The following is a 14,120-nucleotide window of genomic DNA, read 5'->3' as shown; positions in this document are numbered from 1 at the left end:
TAGACAAATAAAACCAAAACCTCAGAAAAGAAAAGAATTGCTACTTTTTTGTAGTCTAAAAATATTAGACTCGAAAAGACACAGAAACAGTCTTCCTGAACAATATAATATATAATAGAGGTCAACTGCCATGTCTCAGCCTTGCAGCAGTGTCTTTGCATATTTATGAGCGGTGGACTAAGAGGTCTTGTGTGTTTGACAGTTTAGAGGGAAAGCAGGGAATGCTAAACAGATGTCAATGGCTAAGCTGTTTCATCTAGACTACATGAATCCACTCCGAATCTTAAAACAGACTGAGATTTCAGGACGGTTTCAGGGTATTTGCATATGCATGATGCCACACACCAGACAGCAGCTCATCCAGTAGAAAAATCTCTGGAGATTTACAAGTTAAAATATTCATCCAACTCTTTGACTTTTGACAAAGGGATTTTTCCCTGATTCTGAGCAACCACAAATATATATATATTATGGTTGTATCAGTGGTATTATAAGTTAAACCATTATACACTGATGAGCCAAATCATTATGAAGCAGTCACAGGTGAAGCGAATATCGTTGATCATCTCCTAACAAGGACACATATTAAGGTCTGGGTAGATTAGATGGTAAGCATGTTATGGCAATGTGACGGATTGCTTCTGGTCAGCAGTGGAGAGAATTTACCAACAGTGTCCGAGGAGGGGCAAACCACAAACCAGGACAGGGTGTTAGATGCCCAAGGCTCATCGAGGCACGAGGCCAATGAAGGTTATCCTGTCTGGTCTGAGCCAACAGAAAGTCTACTGTGGCAGAAGTCACACAAAATGTTATGTGATGCGTATGTGGCTCCAGCCGCAGACCAATCAAGAGTGCTTATTATGACCCCTGTCAAAAGTGCCTACAATGAGCATGTGAGCATCAGAACTGGACCTTGGAGCAGTGGAAGAAGGTTGTCTGCTCCGATGAGTCCTGTTTTCTGTTACATCACGTGGACGGCTATGTACGTGTGCACCGATTACCTGGGGAAATTATGGTTCTGCTGGGAAACACTGGATTCGGCCATTCATGTGGAGGCAAATTTGACTCTAAATATTGTTGCAGACCACGTACACCCCTTCATGACAATGGTGTTTCCTGGTGGAAGTGGCCTCTTTCAGCAGGATAATACACCCTGCCACACTGCACACATTGGTCAGGAATGGTTTGAGGAACATGATAAGGAGTTCAAGGTGCGGCCCAAGCCTCGAAATTCACCACATCTCAATCAAAAAGTTTGATCCACTGCGGCTCCACCTCGCAACCTGTAGGACTTGAAGGATCTGCTGCTAATGTCTTGGTGCCAGATACCACAGGACACCTTCAGCGGTCTTATAGAATCCATACCGCTGTGGGTCGGCACTGTTTTTGGCAGCACACGGAGGACCAACAGCATATTAGGAAGGTGGTCATAATGTTTGGGCTCATCAATGTACATGGTACTTCAAGTATAAAGCAAATACATTTATAAAATGAGACTAACTTGTAGGATTTGGATTTTTTTTTTTTTACGAAGACTCACTAATGTGGCTCATCTTACCTGGCCTCAGTAACAGTGGAGATGTCTGTGCCCAGGCTGTGAGGGTGAGGAAGCGTACAGATAAAGTGCAGGTCAGTGGGGCTGAACGCTCTCACAGTGCCATCAGCACAACCACAGTAGATCAGATCCTCACTGACGGACAGAGACGTGGCCATACTAGTCTGAGAGAGAGAGAGATGGGGAAATCCAATTGAATAACAGTGAAATCCCAGTGAAGCAAGTCATCTCTAGGCCCACAACCATTCATTTTTTTAAATATGTAAATGTATTATTATTATTATTACATTTTTGCATTGATTGTGGGGAATAAATGATTTTTTCATTTAAAATAGTAAAAAAAAAAAACATTATTAAATTAATTTTCTTATTTTACTTAAAAAGCACAGAAGGTGCAGTCCTTTAAGTGCAATTCTAGTAATAAAAACAAGTGACCAAACATGCAATGGGTGGAGGAAATGCAGAATTTTGTGAACAATGGGCGATTCAATTCTCTAGAAATCGGCAGAAATGATCAAATCTGAAATGATGCATTTATGCCATGTGGGCCAAGTTGCTACCAAGTATGTTGGATGAATTTTAACAAGGGAAAAAATGAGAGCTTAAGATGTCTCATTAAGTTTCACTGATAATAGCATGGAAACAGGCCGCAAATAAAAGCTGATAAGATATAAAATATAACAATTTTATGAAACAGGCGGCAATAAAGAGATTAAATGAAAAAAAAGTGACTGAGGAGGGTAACAGTGGGAAAATAAGAGCTCATTTGTGTTTTTTCCATCAGCTGTTAGATGTCCCTGATGAGAGAAATCTAATATGGGATTGTAAGAGCCTCCTTCACAGACATATAATTTAATTTACAGAGATAAGGTACGGACAGAGGAGAGTATATGCTAAATAAGCTTTACGTCGAGAGACCAAAGTTCATTTTTAGATAATCAAATTGCAACTCGGGATAAACTGCCAGACAGAGAGGCTTTTGTATCCTCCACCATCCTCCCTGTATCCCTTTCTTTCTGGCACTCTTCAATCTCTTTCTTGTTTCTCTGTGCATTGGGCACAAGGGTCGCCACAAAAGCAGAATTGTGCAGCACCCACCTGCTCTCACCATGACCCACTTTGACAGTCCGAGAGGAGTCAAATCGAGATCTCATATCAGCTCTAAATCATGTGTTCACATTCATAACACGATTGCCTAGATCTCATGGTTTTCTGAAATACCAATTTGCCTCTTCTTCTCTTTCGTCAGATACAATAGACCTTTTTTTCAATAGACATTACTACTTGATCTGATGTTGTTTCATTTTAAGGTATAATAATATAAGTAGTAAATTAAAACAATGAAATAAATGAAATATCATGTTGGTTCAATAAGCGTTTAAAATACAGTTAAATAATTAATACTAATGATTAATTAAAATAATTACTGTAAATACATAATTATAAACTTAATAATGAAACAAAACAATATATATATATATATATATATATATATAAAAATATATACAGTAGTGGCCAAAAGTTATGTCCGGCCTGTAAAATAACATCTTCACCATGTATTCAAATATTATTAAACATATGTTAAAGATTTTGTAAGAATACTGCTTGTTTAGTTGCGCTTGGAGTAAATAGTTTTATTTGTGATAATGCAATGAAACATGTCAAATTGTGCAGACACAATTTCTTTGTATGACAGCCTTGCCAAAAATTGTGAACATACAAAAACGAGAGAGAACCAACAAAATATTAACATATAATGTTGTAGTCAATGTCTGCTTTTTCCTGTGAACTTTTTGTTTTTCTAAAGTAAAATAAAGCTTGTAGCTGTGAATAATTTTGTCAGATAAATACTTTAACTAAGTTTAGTCTTACATTCATCCCTCATATTTAAAATATGTAAAAAAAGATTTTCATATATTGATATTGAACCATCCTATTTTATGGTTTAATCAAACATGTAGGGTCATTAAAAACAAATATCCCCTCTGGACATCACTTTTGGTCACTACTGTGTGCTGAAATGAATATTAGAAAAATATTACATAATAATTGTGTTTATTAAAACTGACACAACATATGCAGTGAATATGCAGTGAATATAGCATCATGTTGTAAAATGTAAAAGTGTTTTATGGGCATCGATTCTGTGTGGGCCTGGTCATACATAATTTTAAATGCTTTGTCTGAGAGTGATAACTGGCAAGTGAAGACAATGTGGTCACACATCCAATGTACAGGTGAGCATGACTGACAGACGCACTGTGACATGTCCATCAATGAGTTTTACAATGAGACGTGACAGCTGAACCCGCAGCTCTGATGTGAAACTTACTGCGAAACTGTCATTTTTCTGGACAGTGTGAGAGGAGAAGCAGAACAGACTAACATTAGATGACAGAAGCAGCAGAATTGTTAATTAACACACTCCACTTAACAACAGAGAGTGTAGAAACACCCTCGCGTACACAAGGGCTTTGATATCAGAGAAAGAAAAGAGCTTAAAGGGATAGTTCAACCAAAAACGAAAATTCTGTCATCATTTACTCACTCTTATGTTGTTCCAAACCTGTATGAATTTCTTTCTTCTGCTGAACACAAAATAAGATATTTTGAAGAATGTGGATAACCAAACAGTCGACGGGCCTGTTTTGAAGATAAAAAATATCTTCTTTTGTGTTCAGCAGAAGAAAGAAATTCATACAGGTTTGGAACAACATAAAGGTGAGTAAATGATGACAGAACTGTCCCTTTAACTTGGATAAAACAAAACACACAGACAAAGTTAAAAATGTGACGACAGAACTTTTTAAATAAAATTCCATGTCTAAGGATCTGTTTTCACGACACCATTTTCAACTAAAAACAGAAAACTTTTCCTGCGTTTGGTCCTTTATTTATACAACAACGGCGTTTTCGGGGCCTGAAAACACAAACTTTTGAAAACGGCTTTCAAAGTGCAAAGTTTTGAAAACGATATCGTTATCGTCTCGAATTTGTGAAAATGGTGACATCATGCGCATTGTGTGTTCAGTCTATAGGCGCATAGTGGTTCTTTATAAAGTGACATCGCCAACTACTGGCCTGACAGCAGAATACATCGTTTTTACTCGTTTTTGCAGAACCATGTGAATGGGGATTGTTTTGTCAACATTGTCGTGAATGTCATCTGTACGGAAAAAAAAAAGCAGAGGACAAACTTTTCCACATGTAAACCTTGCCTAAAATAGCTTCAATTTCACATTATGTTCACAAACACATTATTTAAAGGAACAGGGCTCAACAGTGAACTCTCCGAATTATTTTTATTGCAGCTTTCGCTTCATGCTGACTTTAAAATGTGGATTTTATTGGGTTTTAAATAAAGTTAAAGATAAAATTGGTTAAAAATCAACTCTGTAAGGAAGATTTTGAAGGCCATTTTCACTTTTTGAACCAAACTGTTGAGCTGTATTGCACATACCCACTCATGCATATTTGTGACAGACTACAACATCAACCAATCAGCATCTTTGTCACTCACCCTGAGCTCCACCCACTTGTCCAGCATTCTTTTGTCGTTGAACTCACAGAGCAGCCCAGACGTAGTGATGCAGAAGGTACTGCTCGCCTTCCGGCCCTTTCCACAGGCCACATCGCTGAAGAAATTATTCCGCAGCTCTCCAAGAAGACCAGAGCGGCCCGATAACGGCACAGTGGCGCTCACCTGAGACAGATGACAGTCTGATATTCAGTACTGTATGAACAGAGTTTATGTGACATTTTCAGTTGAGGTCAGGTTTGGCGTCTCAAGTGAGAGTTAAAGACTTTGAGACGGAAAGCCAGACAGAAAGATAAAAGAGCTATAATTTGGAAGAGATAAGGCTCCTTGTTGTCTACCATGTTAGCAACGTACCTTGGATGACTTGGTGTGGTCAAGGTACCAGAACTTTACATGTCTGTTCCCGGCTGTAACAAAGTACGAGCTGTCATCTGAGAAAGACACAGCCATCACTTTACTGGACACCTTGTTGGCAGCAACCACAACATTTTTCTGAAAAGAAAGAAAGACAAATATTCAATTTATGACTTTTTTTTGTAGTTGGGGTAATTGTTTGATTAAAGTGCAACAATTATAAGGGGAAAATCAGAGTTTGCAAGGTGGAACTATATTAATATTGTATTCTTTTGCCTTCAGAGAAAGCAAATCTAGTTATCTAAACAACCTATATGATATAATAAACTAAATGAAAGCTATCTTGATTGTTTTATGACTGTATAAATATCGCTAGCCACCTTCCAGGCCCAGACGTTGACGATCATGTCGTGCTGGTAACCCACGCTGACGATATATTTACTATTGGGGGAGAAAGCCACACACGCCACGCCGTATTTATGTTCCTGCAACTCCGCCACCTGTGTCCTCTCCGCCACATCCCAGACACGCACTGCCGGCATATGACCGCTCTGGAGAGACAGAGAGAGAGAGGGGTTATCATTTATGAGGGTTGTCAGCAAGCATCACTCAACACTTGAAGAGCTACATACATTTTATATTAGAATACTTTTTAAAAGTTTGGTATGGAAGCTTGTTTCCGCCAATGAATAATAAATAAATAATAATAATTGCGACTTTTTATCTCACAATTCTGACTTTTTTTCTCACAATTGCGATATATCAAGTCAGAATTGTGACTTTTTTTCTCACAATTGCGAGATATGAAGTCAGAATTGTGAGAAATAAAGTCGCAATTCTGAGAAATAAAGTCGCAATTGTGAGATATAAAATCAGAATTGCGTGTTATAAAGTCGCAATTCTGAGAAATAAACTCGCAATTGCGAGATATAAAGTCGCAATTCTGAGAAATAAAGTCGCAATTGTGAGATATAAAGTCAGAATTGCGTGTTATAAAGTCGCAATTCTGGGAAATAAAGTCGCAATTGCGAGATATAAAGTCGCAATTCTGAGAAATAAAGTCGCAATTGCGTGATATAAAGTCGCAATTCTGAGAAATAAAGTCGCAATTGGGAGATATAAAGTCAGAATTGCACGATATAAAGTCGCAATTGCGTGTTATAAAGTCAGAATTGTGAGATATAAACTATTCTGAGGTAAAAAAAATAAAAATAAGTCCGTCTTTTTTCCCTTAGAATTGGACTTCTTGAATTCTGAGAAAAGATGTCAGAATTGCGAGATATAAACTCGCAATTGCGTGTTATAAAGTCAGAATTGCGTGATATAAAGTCAGAATTGCGTGATATAAAGTCGCAATTGCGAGAAAAAAAGTCCGAATTCTGACTTTATAACACGCAATTCTGACATTATATCTCGCAATTCTGACTTTATAACACGCAATTCTGACTTTATTTCACGCAATTCTGACTTTATATCTCGCAATTCTGACTTTACAACACGCAATTCTGACTATATTTCACGCAATTCTGACTTTATAACACGCAATTGCGACTTTATTTCACGCAATTCTGACTTTATATCTCGCAATTCTGACTTTACAACACGCAATTCTGACTATATTTCACGCAATTCTGACTTTATAACACGCAATTGCGACTTTATTTCACGCAATTCTGACTTTATATCTCGCAATTCTGAGAAATAAAGTCAGAATTGCGAGATGTAAACTCACAATTGTGAGATAAAAAGTCGCAATTATCTTTTAAAATGTTTTATTTTGTGGCGGAAACAAGCTTCCATAGTTTGGGATTAATACGATTTTGTAAAGATTTTTATTCCAAACTGATGAATTAAATTGATCAAAAGTGACAGTAAGGACCTTCATACTGTTACAAAATATTTCTGTTTCAAATTAATGTTGTTCTTTTGAACTTTCTACTACAAGAATCCTGAACAAAAATGTAGCATGGTTTCCACAAAAATGTTATGCACCACTTTATAAGTAAGGGTCTGGTTTCACAGACAGGTCTTAGATTAAGTCAGGATTAGGTCTTAGTTAAATTAGGACATTTAAGTAACTTTTTAAAATGTGCCTTGGATAAAACATTTCTGGTGTGCATCATGAGACAAAACAATAGCACTGACATATTTCAAGTTGCTTTCAGTTAAAACAGCTCAAACAGGCATTTTAGTCCAGGACTAGGGCTTAAAGGGATAGTTCACCCAAACTGAACCTCATTGGTTCTCTCACGTCAAGCGAACATGTTTGAGCTTCTGTTTAACACAACTGATGTGTGAGTTGATGAATGTTTATATGTGAATAAAAACCTTAATTCAATCTGTTCATCATATAAGCGATTGTGTCTCTTCAGAAAATTTTGGACTAAAACTCAACTCATATGGATTAGTTTTACGATCTCTTTTTGAAGCATCAAAGTGGTAGTTGCGTAGACTTTCAATGGAGGGACCAAAAGCTCTCAGATTTCATCAGAAAGATCTTCATTTGTGTTCTGAAGATGAACGATCTCTTACGGGTTTGGAACGACATGAGGGTGAATAATTTATGACAGAATTTTCATTTTTGGGTGAACTATCCCTTTAAGCCTCGTCTGTGAAACCAGGCAAATAAGGAATGTTTCTTGAGCAGCAAATCAGCATATTAGAATGATTTCTGAAGGATCATGTGACACTGAAGACTGGAGTAATGATGCTGAAAATTCAGCTTTGACATCACTTTGAGATAAATTACATTTTAAAATATATTCAAATAGAAAACAGTCATTTTAAATTGTAATAACATTTCACAATATTACTGTTTTATAGTATTTTTGATAAAATAAACGCAGCCTTGGTGAGCATAACAGACTTCTTTCAATATATTATAGAAATTTCCTTGAGTTTTAAAGCCATGAAAAAAAAAAAAAACACATTCCCTGTTTTCTATGGCAGGGAAACTTAGATTTTTATTTTGATGTATTGAAAATATACATTCAAGAGAATCGTAACATTTTGTGCAATGCTTGTTTGTGCAACACATTACGAACTCGATAACAGAGATGTTGAGGCAGGTCAGTTCAATGATCCCAACTTACGTAACTCCAATCAAGACAGATCAAGCACCGCAAACCAAACCGAGCCATTCCGATTAATCTTACACAACATCCTGCTTTCAGTGCATTCAGTGCTGCAGGATATTCGCAGTGAGAATGTGGGGTCAGAGGCCAAACCACACTGGGCAGACACATGTCGATTCCAGACTGCTTCTGTCTCTTGCTTCAGGCACACTTTCTTTCTCTTCCTCCCCACATTCTCTCTTCATTGCCCTTTCTTGGCGCTCTCGCTTTCACCTTTTTATGACAGCAGACACAGTCTGTGTGCAGGTTGGCACGGTGCCGCCTGTTGCCATGGCAGCCGGTAAGCACAAACTCACATCACTTTCACATGCTGGAGTAAGAAACTCTTCTCATACGGAAAGGATTACTTTTTTGCACACGCACGCGCACACGCACACACACCAATGTACAACTACCTACACAAACAAAATCACCCGTCCACATGATTTAGTGGATTAGAGAAGCAGACAGGATATGTGCTCATGTTCAGCCTTGCAAACCAAGTCCAAACAGCTCTGGTCAGTGTTCACACTACTGTTTCCACTCATTAGTGTTATGCCATCGGGGCAGAACTATGAACACTTCATCAATGCACGTTATTCTTGAGGGATAGTTCACTCATAACTAAAAAATTCTTTTTTTTAATTCTGTCATAATTGAATTATCTTCATGCCTTCCATCTGTGGAACATAAAAGAAGATATTTTGAAGAATGTCTCAGTGTTTTTTTCTTTTTTTTTTCTTGTCCATACAATATAAGTCAAAGGTCACCAAAATTGCTTGGCGATAACACTTTAGTTTAGCCGGGTCCAATACTTACTATTAACTAGTTGCTTATTAGCATGCATATTACTAGGATATTGGCTGTTTATTAGTACTTATTCTGCATGACCTTATTCTACATCCCCAATACCTAAACTTAACAACTACAACACCTACCTTACTAACTAGCAGTAATTAAGAGTTTATTGAGGCAAAAGTCGTAGTTAATAGTTAGTTAATAGTGAGAATTGAACCCTAAATTAAAGTGTGACCTGTTTGGTTACCAAACATTGCTCAAAATATCTTCTTTTGTGTTACACAGAAGAAAGTAAGTCAGGGAGCGACATGAAGACAGAATTATAATAATTTGTTTGGATAAACTACCCTTTTATGAAAAAAGATTATGTTTTCATTGTGGCTAAAGTAGTGGATCCACAATATAACAATTTTATTTTGAGATTGCACCCACTAGATGAATTTTGTTAGATAAAAAATGTACATCGACTAAATGTTCATGACTTTTCCAAAAGCCTGGAAAGAAATAAAAATAAATCACACTTTTGAAATGCCCTGATATTTCGAGGATCACAGAAACCCTGTAGCACTCGATTACAATGTAATAACTTTTTCAACCACCATTTTCTACTCAAATGACACACCCAATCCTGCACATAAAGGGGAAAATAATAATAATAATCAATCCAGTTCACCAAATGATCCAATCAAATCAAATCAAAAAAAAAAAAAAAAAAATCGACATTTTTTCCTGCTAATATTCTGTTTAACTTGGTAATATGTCTAAACAATTTTTCTAAAATACTGTTTTCTGTTATTTTTATGTTATGCTGAACTTTTTTTTGCTGTTTCAATCAGTTTTATTCTGAAGGTTGTAATACTTTGTGTATGTGTTTTATTTCAAGCTGGACATATCTTGCATGCTTTTGCATGATTTATATATGGCAGTCAAAGCAATAAATCCCTCCTAATCCAAACGTTAGTAGTGCTGCAGAATTGCGGAAGGAAAGCAATAGTCATCACATTTGTCTGTACTTGACTTGGCAACAGACAAATGACACTGATAGTTAGTCACTGCTCACAGCGATTGCAGCACACTGTACACTTCACAGGCCTGAATGTGCAAGATACAGAACTTTATTTTCATACAGCCCGGCTACATCAGCATGAGTTACTGCTCCAGAGCTCCTGACTTCCTCCTAGATCATGTGAGGCAACCACAAAGCAAAGATATTGAATACTCACCTCGCCTGTGACCACATATTTGCCATCAGGAGAGAAGGAGAGTGTAGTGATGGTCTTCCTGTGAAATGAGAGAGTGGAAGGAAGTATTTAAGACAATGCTGAAGGACATGTATCCTGCTAGTTCAGAGACGTCCTCTCTGTCTGTTCACATATTGCTTATCACAATAATTATTATGTCTGAGCAACTCGACCAGCCTGACACTACAACATTTGCTCAACCATGAGCAAAGAGTTTGGGACAGAACTATTTGTTTGGTCAACCAATGGCAGATGGGGTTGTGTTCATTATTTTAAAGTCACCATAAAATCAAAATGGACAATTGTAATTTTTATGGAATATTGCAGTATTTATTATCAATTATTTATCAATTATATATATATTTTAAATACATATACTCTCAAAATCTCAAATTCTCTGATGACATGTTTACTGGCACGAGGGCGGGGCAACCTGTCACTCACATGACATCACAGCAATAGCAAACCACAACCATCCAATCAATTCCCCATGGACAAAATCAAGTCCTTCCTTATTTATTTATTTGTCAGAGAAGCCGTTTCACTTGGATATAGTCACAATAGGAAAATAAAAGACTATTGAAACTTCCATTTCACGCAGACTTCCAACAGAATGCGTTTTTCCATTCCACTGCGCTACTTTTCCATTGTTTTTGTTTTTCAAACGTGCTAAATGGACGTCTTTAACCATTGCGCTTATGTCTTTTGAAGCGTCTCACACATGACACATTGTTCTAAAAATTCAACGCTTAAGTTAAAAGAAGTTCAACTTTAAAAAAAGCCATCTCTAGACCTGCATTTTGCTGTTTTTGCTGTTCTGTGTGAAACGGCCCTTAAAATATAAAAGTGCTTAAATAGACATCGCTGGAATGAATGTACTAGCACACTAGTGGAGCTAATGAGCCAAAGAGGGTGACATTTATCCATGTTGTGCTTGGTTAGAAAAGTATGAAAGTCTCACCTGGAGCTATTGAGGATATGATGTTGTTTGGTTTTCTTAGGGTTCAGTAGCACCACCACACACCTATAAAACGACAAAAAGAAAGGGTCAAATAGTCATTAAATTACACGTTCCAATCCAAAACAACAAAACATTGAACATTTTACTATGGTGACTGACATTCACTCCAGAGTCTTACTCAGTGACAACCTTTGGGTTAGCAGCCCAGATCTTTGACCACTAAGTCACAAGCCCAAAATTCACTACATAAATCATGGAGTAGTGTTTTCTACTACCTAAATTCAGAACGAGAAAAAAAAAAAACTGAATGAGTGCACAAATCAGATCTGATTTTATGAATCAAAATTAAATGTAATCATAGCATCATATCTGTCTAACTTATCAGTCAGGGCTGCGTTTCCCGAAAGCATCGTTGGCCAACTATGGTTCTGTCGTCATCAGTATAGATCAATGAGTTTGTGTTTCCTGAAACTATAGTTCCAACGAACATTCGCAAACAGCATCGCAAAGTTGTATGGTTGAAACGTTGGAACATGTTACTATCAGCAGTTACCATGATAGTACCATGGCATTCTTTGAAGTACCTTGGAGTTCTATGTATTGCAAAAAACATGGTTTATGTTTCTGGTAAACATTCAGTAGGAGTATGATATCAAAGTACCATGGTATTACCATCTGATATGTAAGTTAGTACTGTATTTAGTGTGCTTGCTTTGTGTGATTTTTACGGTTTTGTGTTGTATGGGTTTTGAGCTTGTCCTTCAGTGTCTTTCTTCTCCCAAATACAGGAACATTCCTTTTTAAGAATGAAAAACAAACAAGTCTTTTGAAAACTTTTCAATGGAAGTACAGTAGAGTTGGTCCTATAAAGACTGTCTGAGACAATGTCAGGTGGGGGAAATGACCTGCTGTATTGCAGACAGAAAGGGAAGGCATTGAGACAAACAGAACCCAGAGGAAATTCGTCAATCACCACTGCAGAATACTGGGGAATAGAAACACTTTTATAAAGTCTCTGCTAGCCATTTGCAGATCTGTAGTACACTCAGACAAAGGATAAGTAAAAACTGCAAAGACACAAATCTTCCCACAAAAAAAAAAAAAAAAGAAGAAGAAATAAATAAATAAAACGCTGAAGTCCCGTATAGGCTACTAAAGGTAAAACGCTGAACGCAGAGACAATAAATGCTTAAACCAGTTTTCAGAAAACTACAATCACCCTGCCATGCATTTCCTCAACCACCCAAATGACATTTCAACCTCCTTCAGACACATTAATTGCAATAAAAAGTAAAAAATAATAATAAATTATAATATATAATATAAATATATAAATTATAATTAAATATAAAATTATAATTAAACATTACATTTTATATAATTTATAATTGAATATAATTTATTTACATAATTAAGGGGAAATAAATAAACAAATAAACAAAAACAAGCAAAAAATTGCAAATAACTTCATAAAAAGTGCAAGGTTCAGGCTCCCTGCTCTTTCTGGTAGTTTATGATCCATTCATATTTTGACTGGGCCGCTGCTCTTTGAATACACACACATTTTTAAGGCTCATGACATTGAACATGACAGATTTTCAATTGTTTTATTTGAGATACTTAGTAGAAAGTACAGGTATATAGTACAGGAGATATCCTCAATCACACCTGTATTCTGCTTTGTTTTGTCAAAGTCATATTACAGAGTTCTTACCCACTTGAATTTCATTATTTTATATTTATTAACTTTGTTGGCATCATCAATTTCAGATATATTCTATGCTAAACGTCACACACAAAAATGCAGCAGACAGTTTCACATGTTTCTCGGGAAGTGGGGGATTCTTAGACCGAATAAACTAATGTGCAAAGCGGACCAGGTTTAACACAGATATTCAAACGTCTGCTGCGGTGAAACTACATCTTCAGAGTAAAGGTCTCTTCCACTGGCTGAGGTCCAGCTCTATAGGTCGATTTTAAACACACACACACACACACACACACAAAGAGAGATCCAAGTGCACTGCTAGAGTCTTTCTTCTGACGTCAGTAGCAGAGAGGAGAGAGACAAAGCCACACAAGCACTCAGTCTCCCCCGACCACAAGAAGAGCCGCGTTTGGAATCCGTCAAGTCAAAGCCTCCCTGTCGTCCCGCTCCGTGCTTTACGAGCACGTCTAAGAAGAGAGGGGCATAACAGATGAGCTCATGCTTCAATAGCACATTACTCATGTCTCCATAAACCACTGATGCCAGAGACAGGCGAACGGACCTTCACTGTTGGCAAGTAATACCATTAATGGATCTCCTACACTATATATAAGCCACACTGCTTATGGGATTGAATGGGCTCGGATCAATGACTGCGCAAGCCTGTTGTAAGAGCGTCTGCGGCTCATCCCATTACAAAGATAAGCTGATATGAATCAGTGCACAGTCAGCAAATATTCCTGACCTTGTATTTACACGTGTCTACCCCACCATTCACTCGAACCACACTCAGACATTTCGTTGACCTCAATATTGGCAAAAGTTTTTCAAAACAGTCGATTGGCTGTTTCT

The 14,120-nt window shown here is 37.1% G+C and overlaps 1 protein-coding gene across 4 annotated transcripts in view; it reads right to left on the bottom strand.

Annotated features, from left to right (window-relative positions):
• Nucleotides 1-14,120, bottom strand: part of mapkbp1 (mitogen-activated protein kinase binding protein 1) — a 57,612-nt gene that overhangs the window by 24,390 nt on the left and 19,102 nt on the right. For 2 of the 4 annotated variants that reach the window (XM_084393081.1, XM_084393083.1), the window contains exons 3-9: nt 11,561-11,623; nt 10,582-10,639; nt 5,828-5,998; nt 5,448-5,585; nt 5,076-5,258; nt 3,888-3,905; nt 1,559-1,719 (exon numbers count right to left, since the gene is read on the bottom strand). In XM_084393081.1, coding sequence (XP_084249207.1) covers nt 1,559-1,719; nt 3,888-3,905; nt 5,076-5,258; nt 5,448-5,585; nt 5,828-5,998; nt 10,582-10,639; nt 11,561-11,623 — 792 coding nt within the window. The remainder of the gene's footprint in view (nt 1-1,558; nt 1,720-3,887; nt 3,906-5,075; nt 5,259-5,447; nt 5,586-5,827; nt 5,999-10,581; nt 10,640-11,560; nt 11,624-14,120) is intronic. The other 2 variants (XM_084393082.1, XM_084393084.1) reach the window with 1 other exon arrangement.

This window comes from Rutilus rutilus, assembly GCF_951802725.1.
Source record: "Rutilus rutilus genome assembly, chromosome: 21".
In the NCBI taxonomy this organism is placed as follows: domain Eukaryota; kingdom Metazoa; phylum Chordata; class Actinopteri; order Cypriniformes; family Leuciscidae; genus Rutilus; species Rutilus rutilus.
Note: the sequence above shows the minus strand (reverse complement) of the source record. Positions and strands in the feature narration are given on the sequence as shown.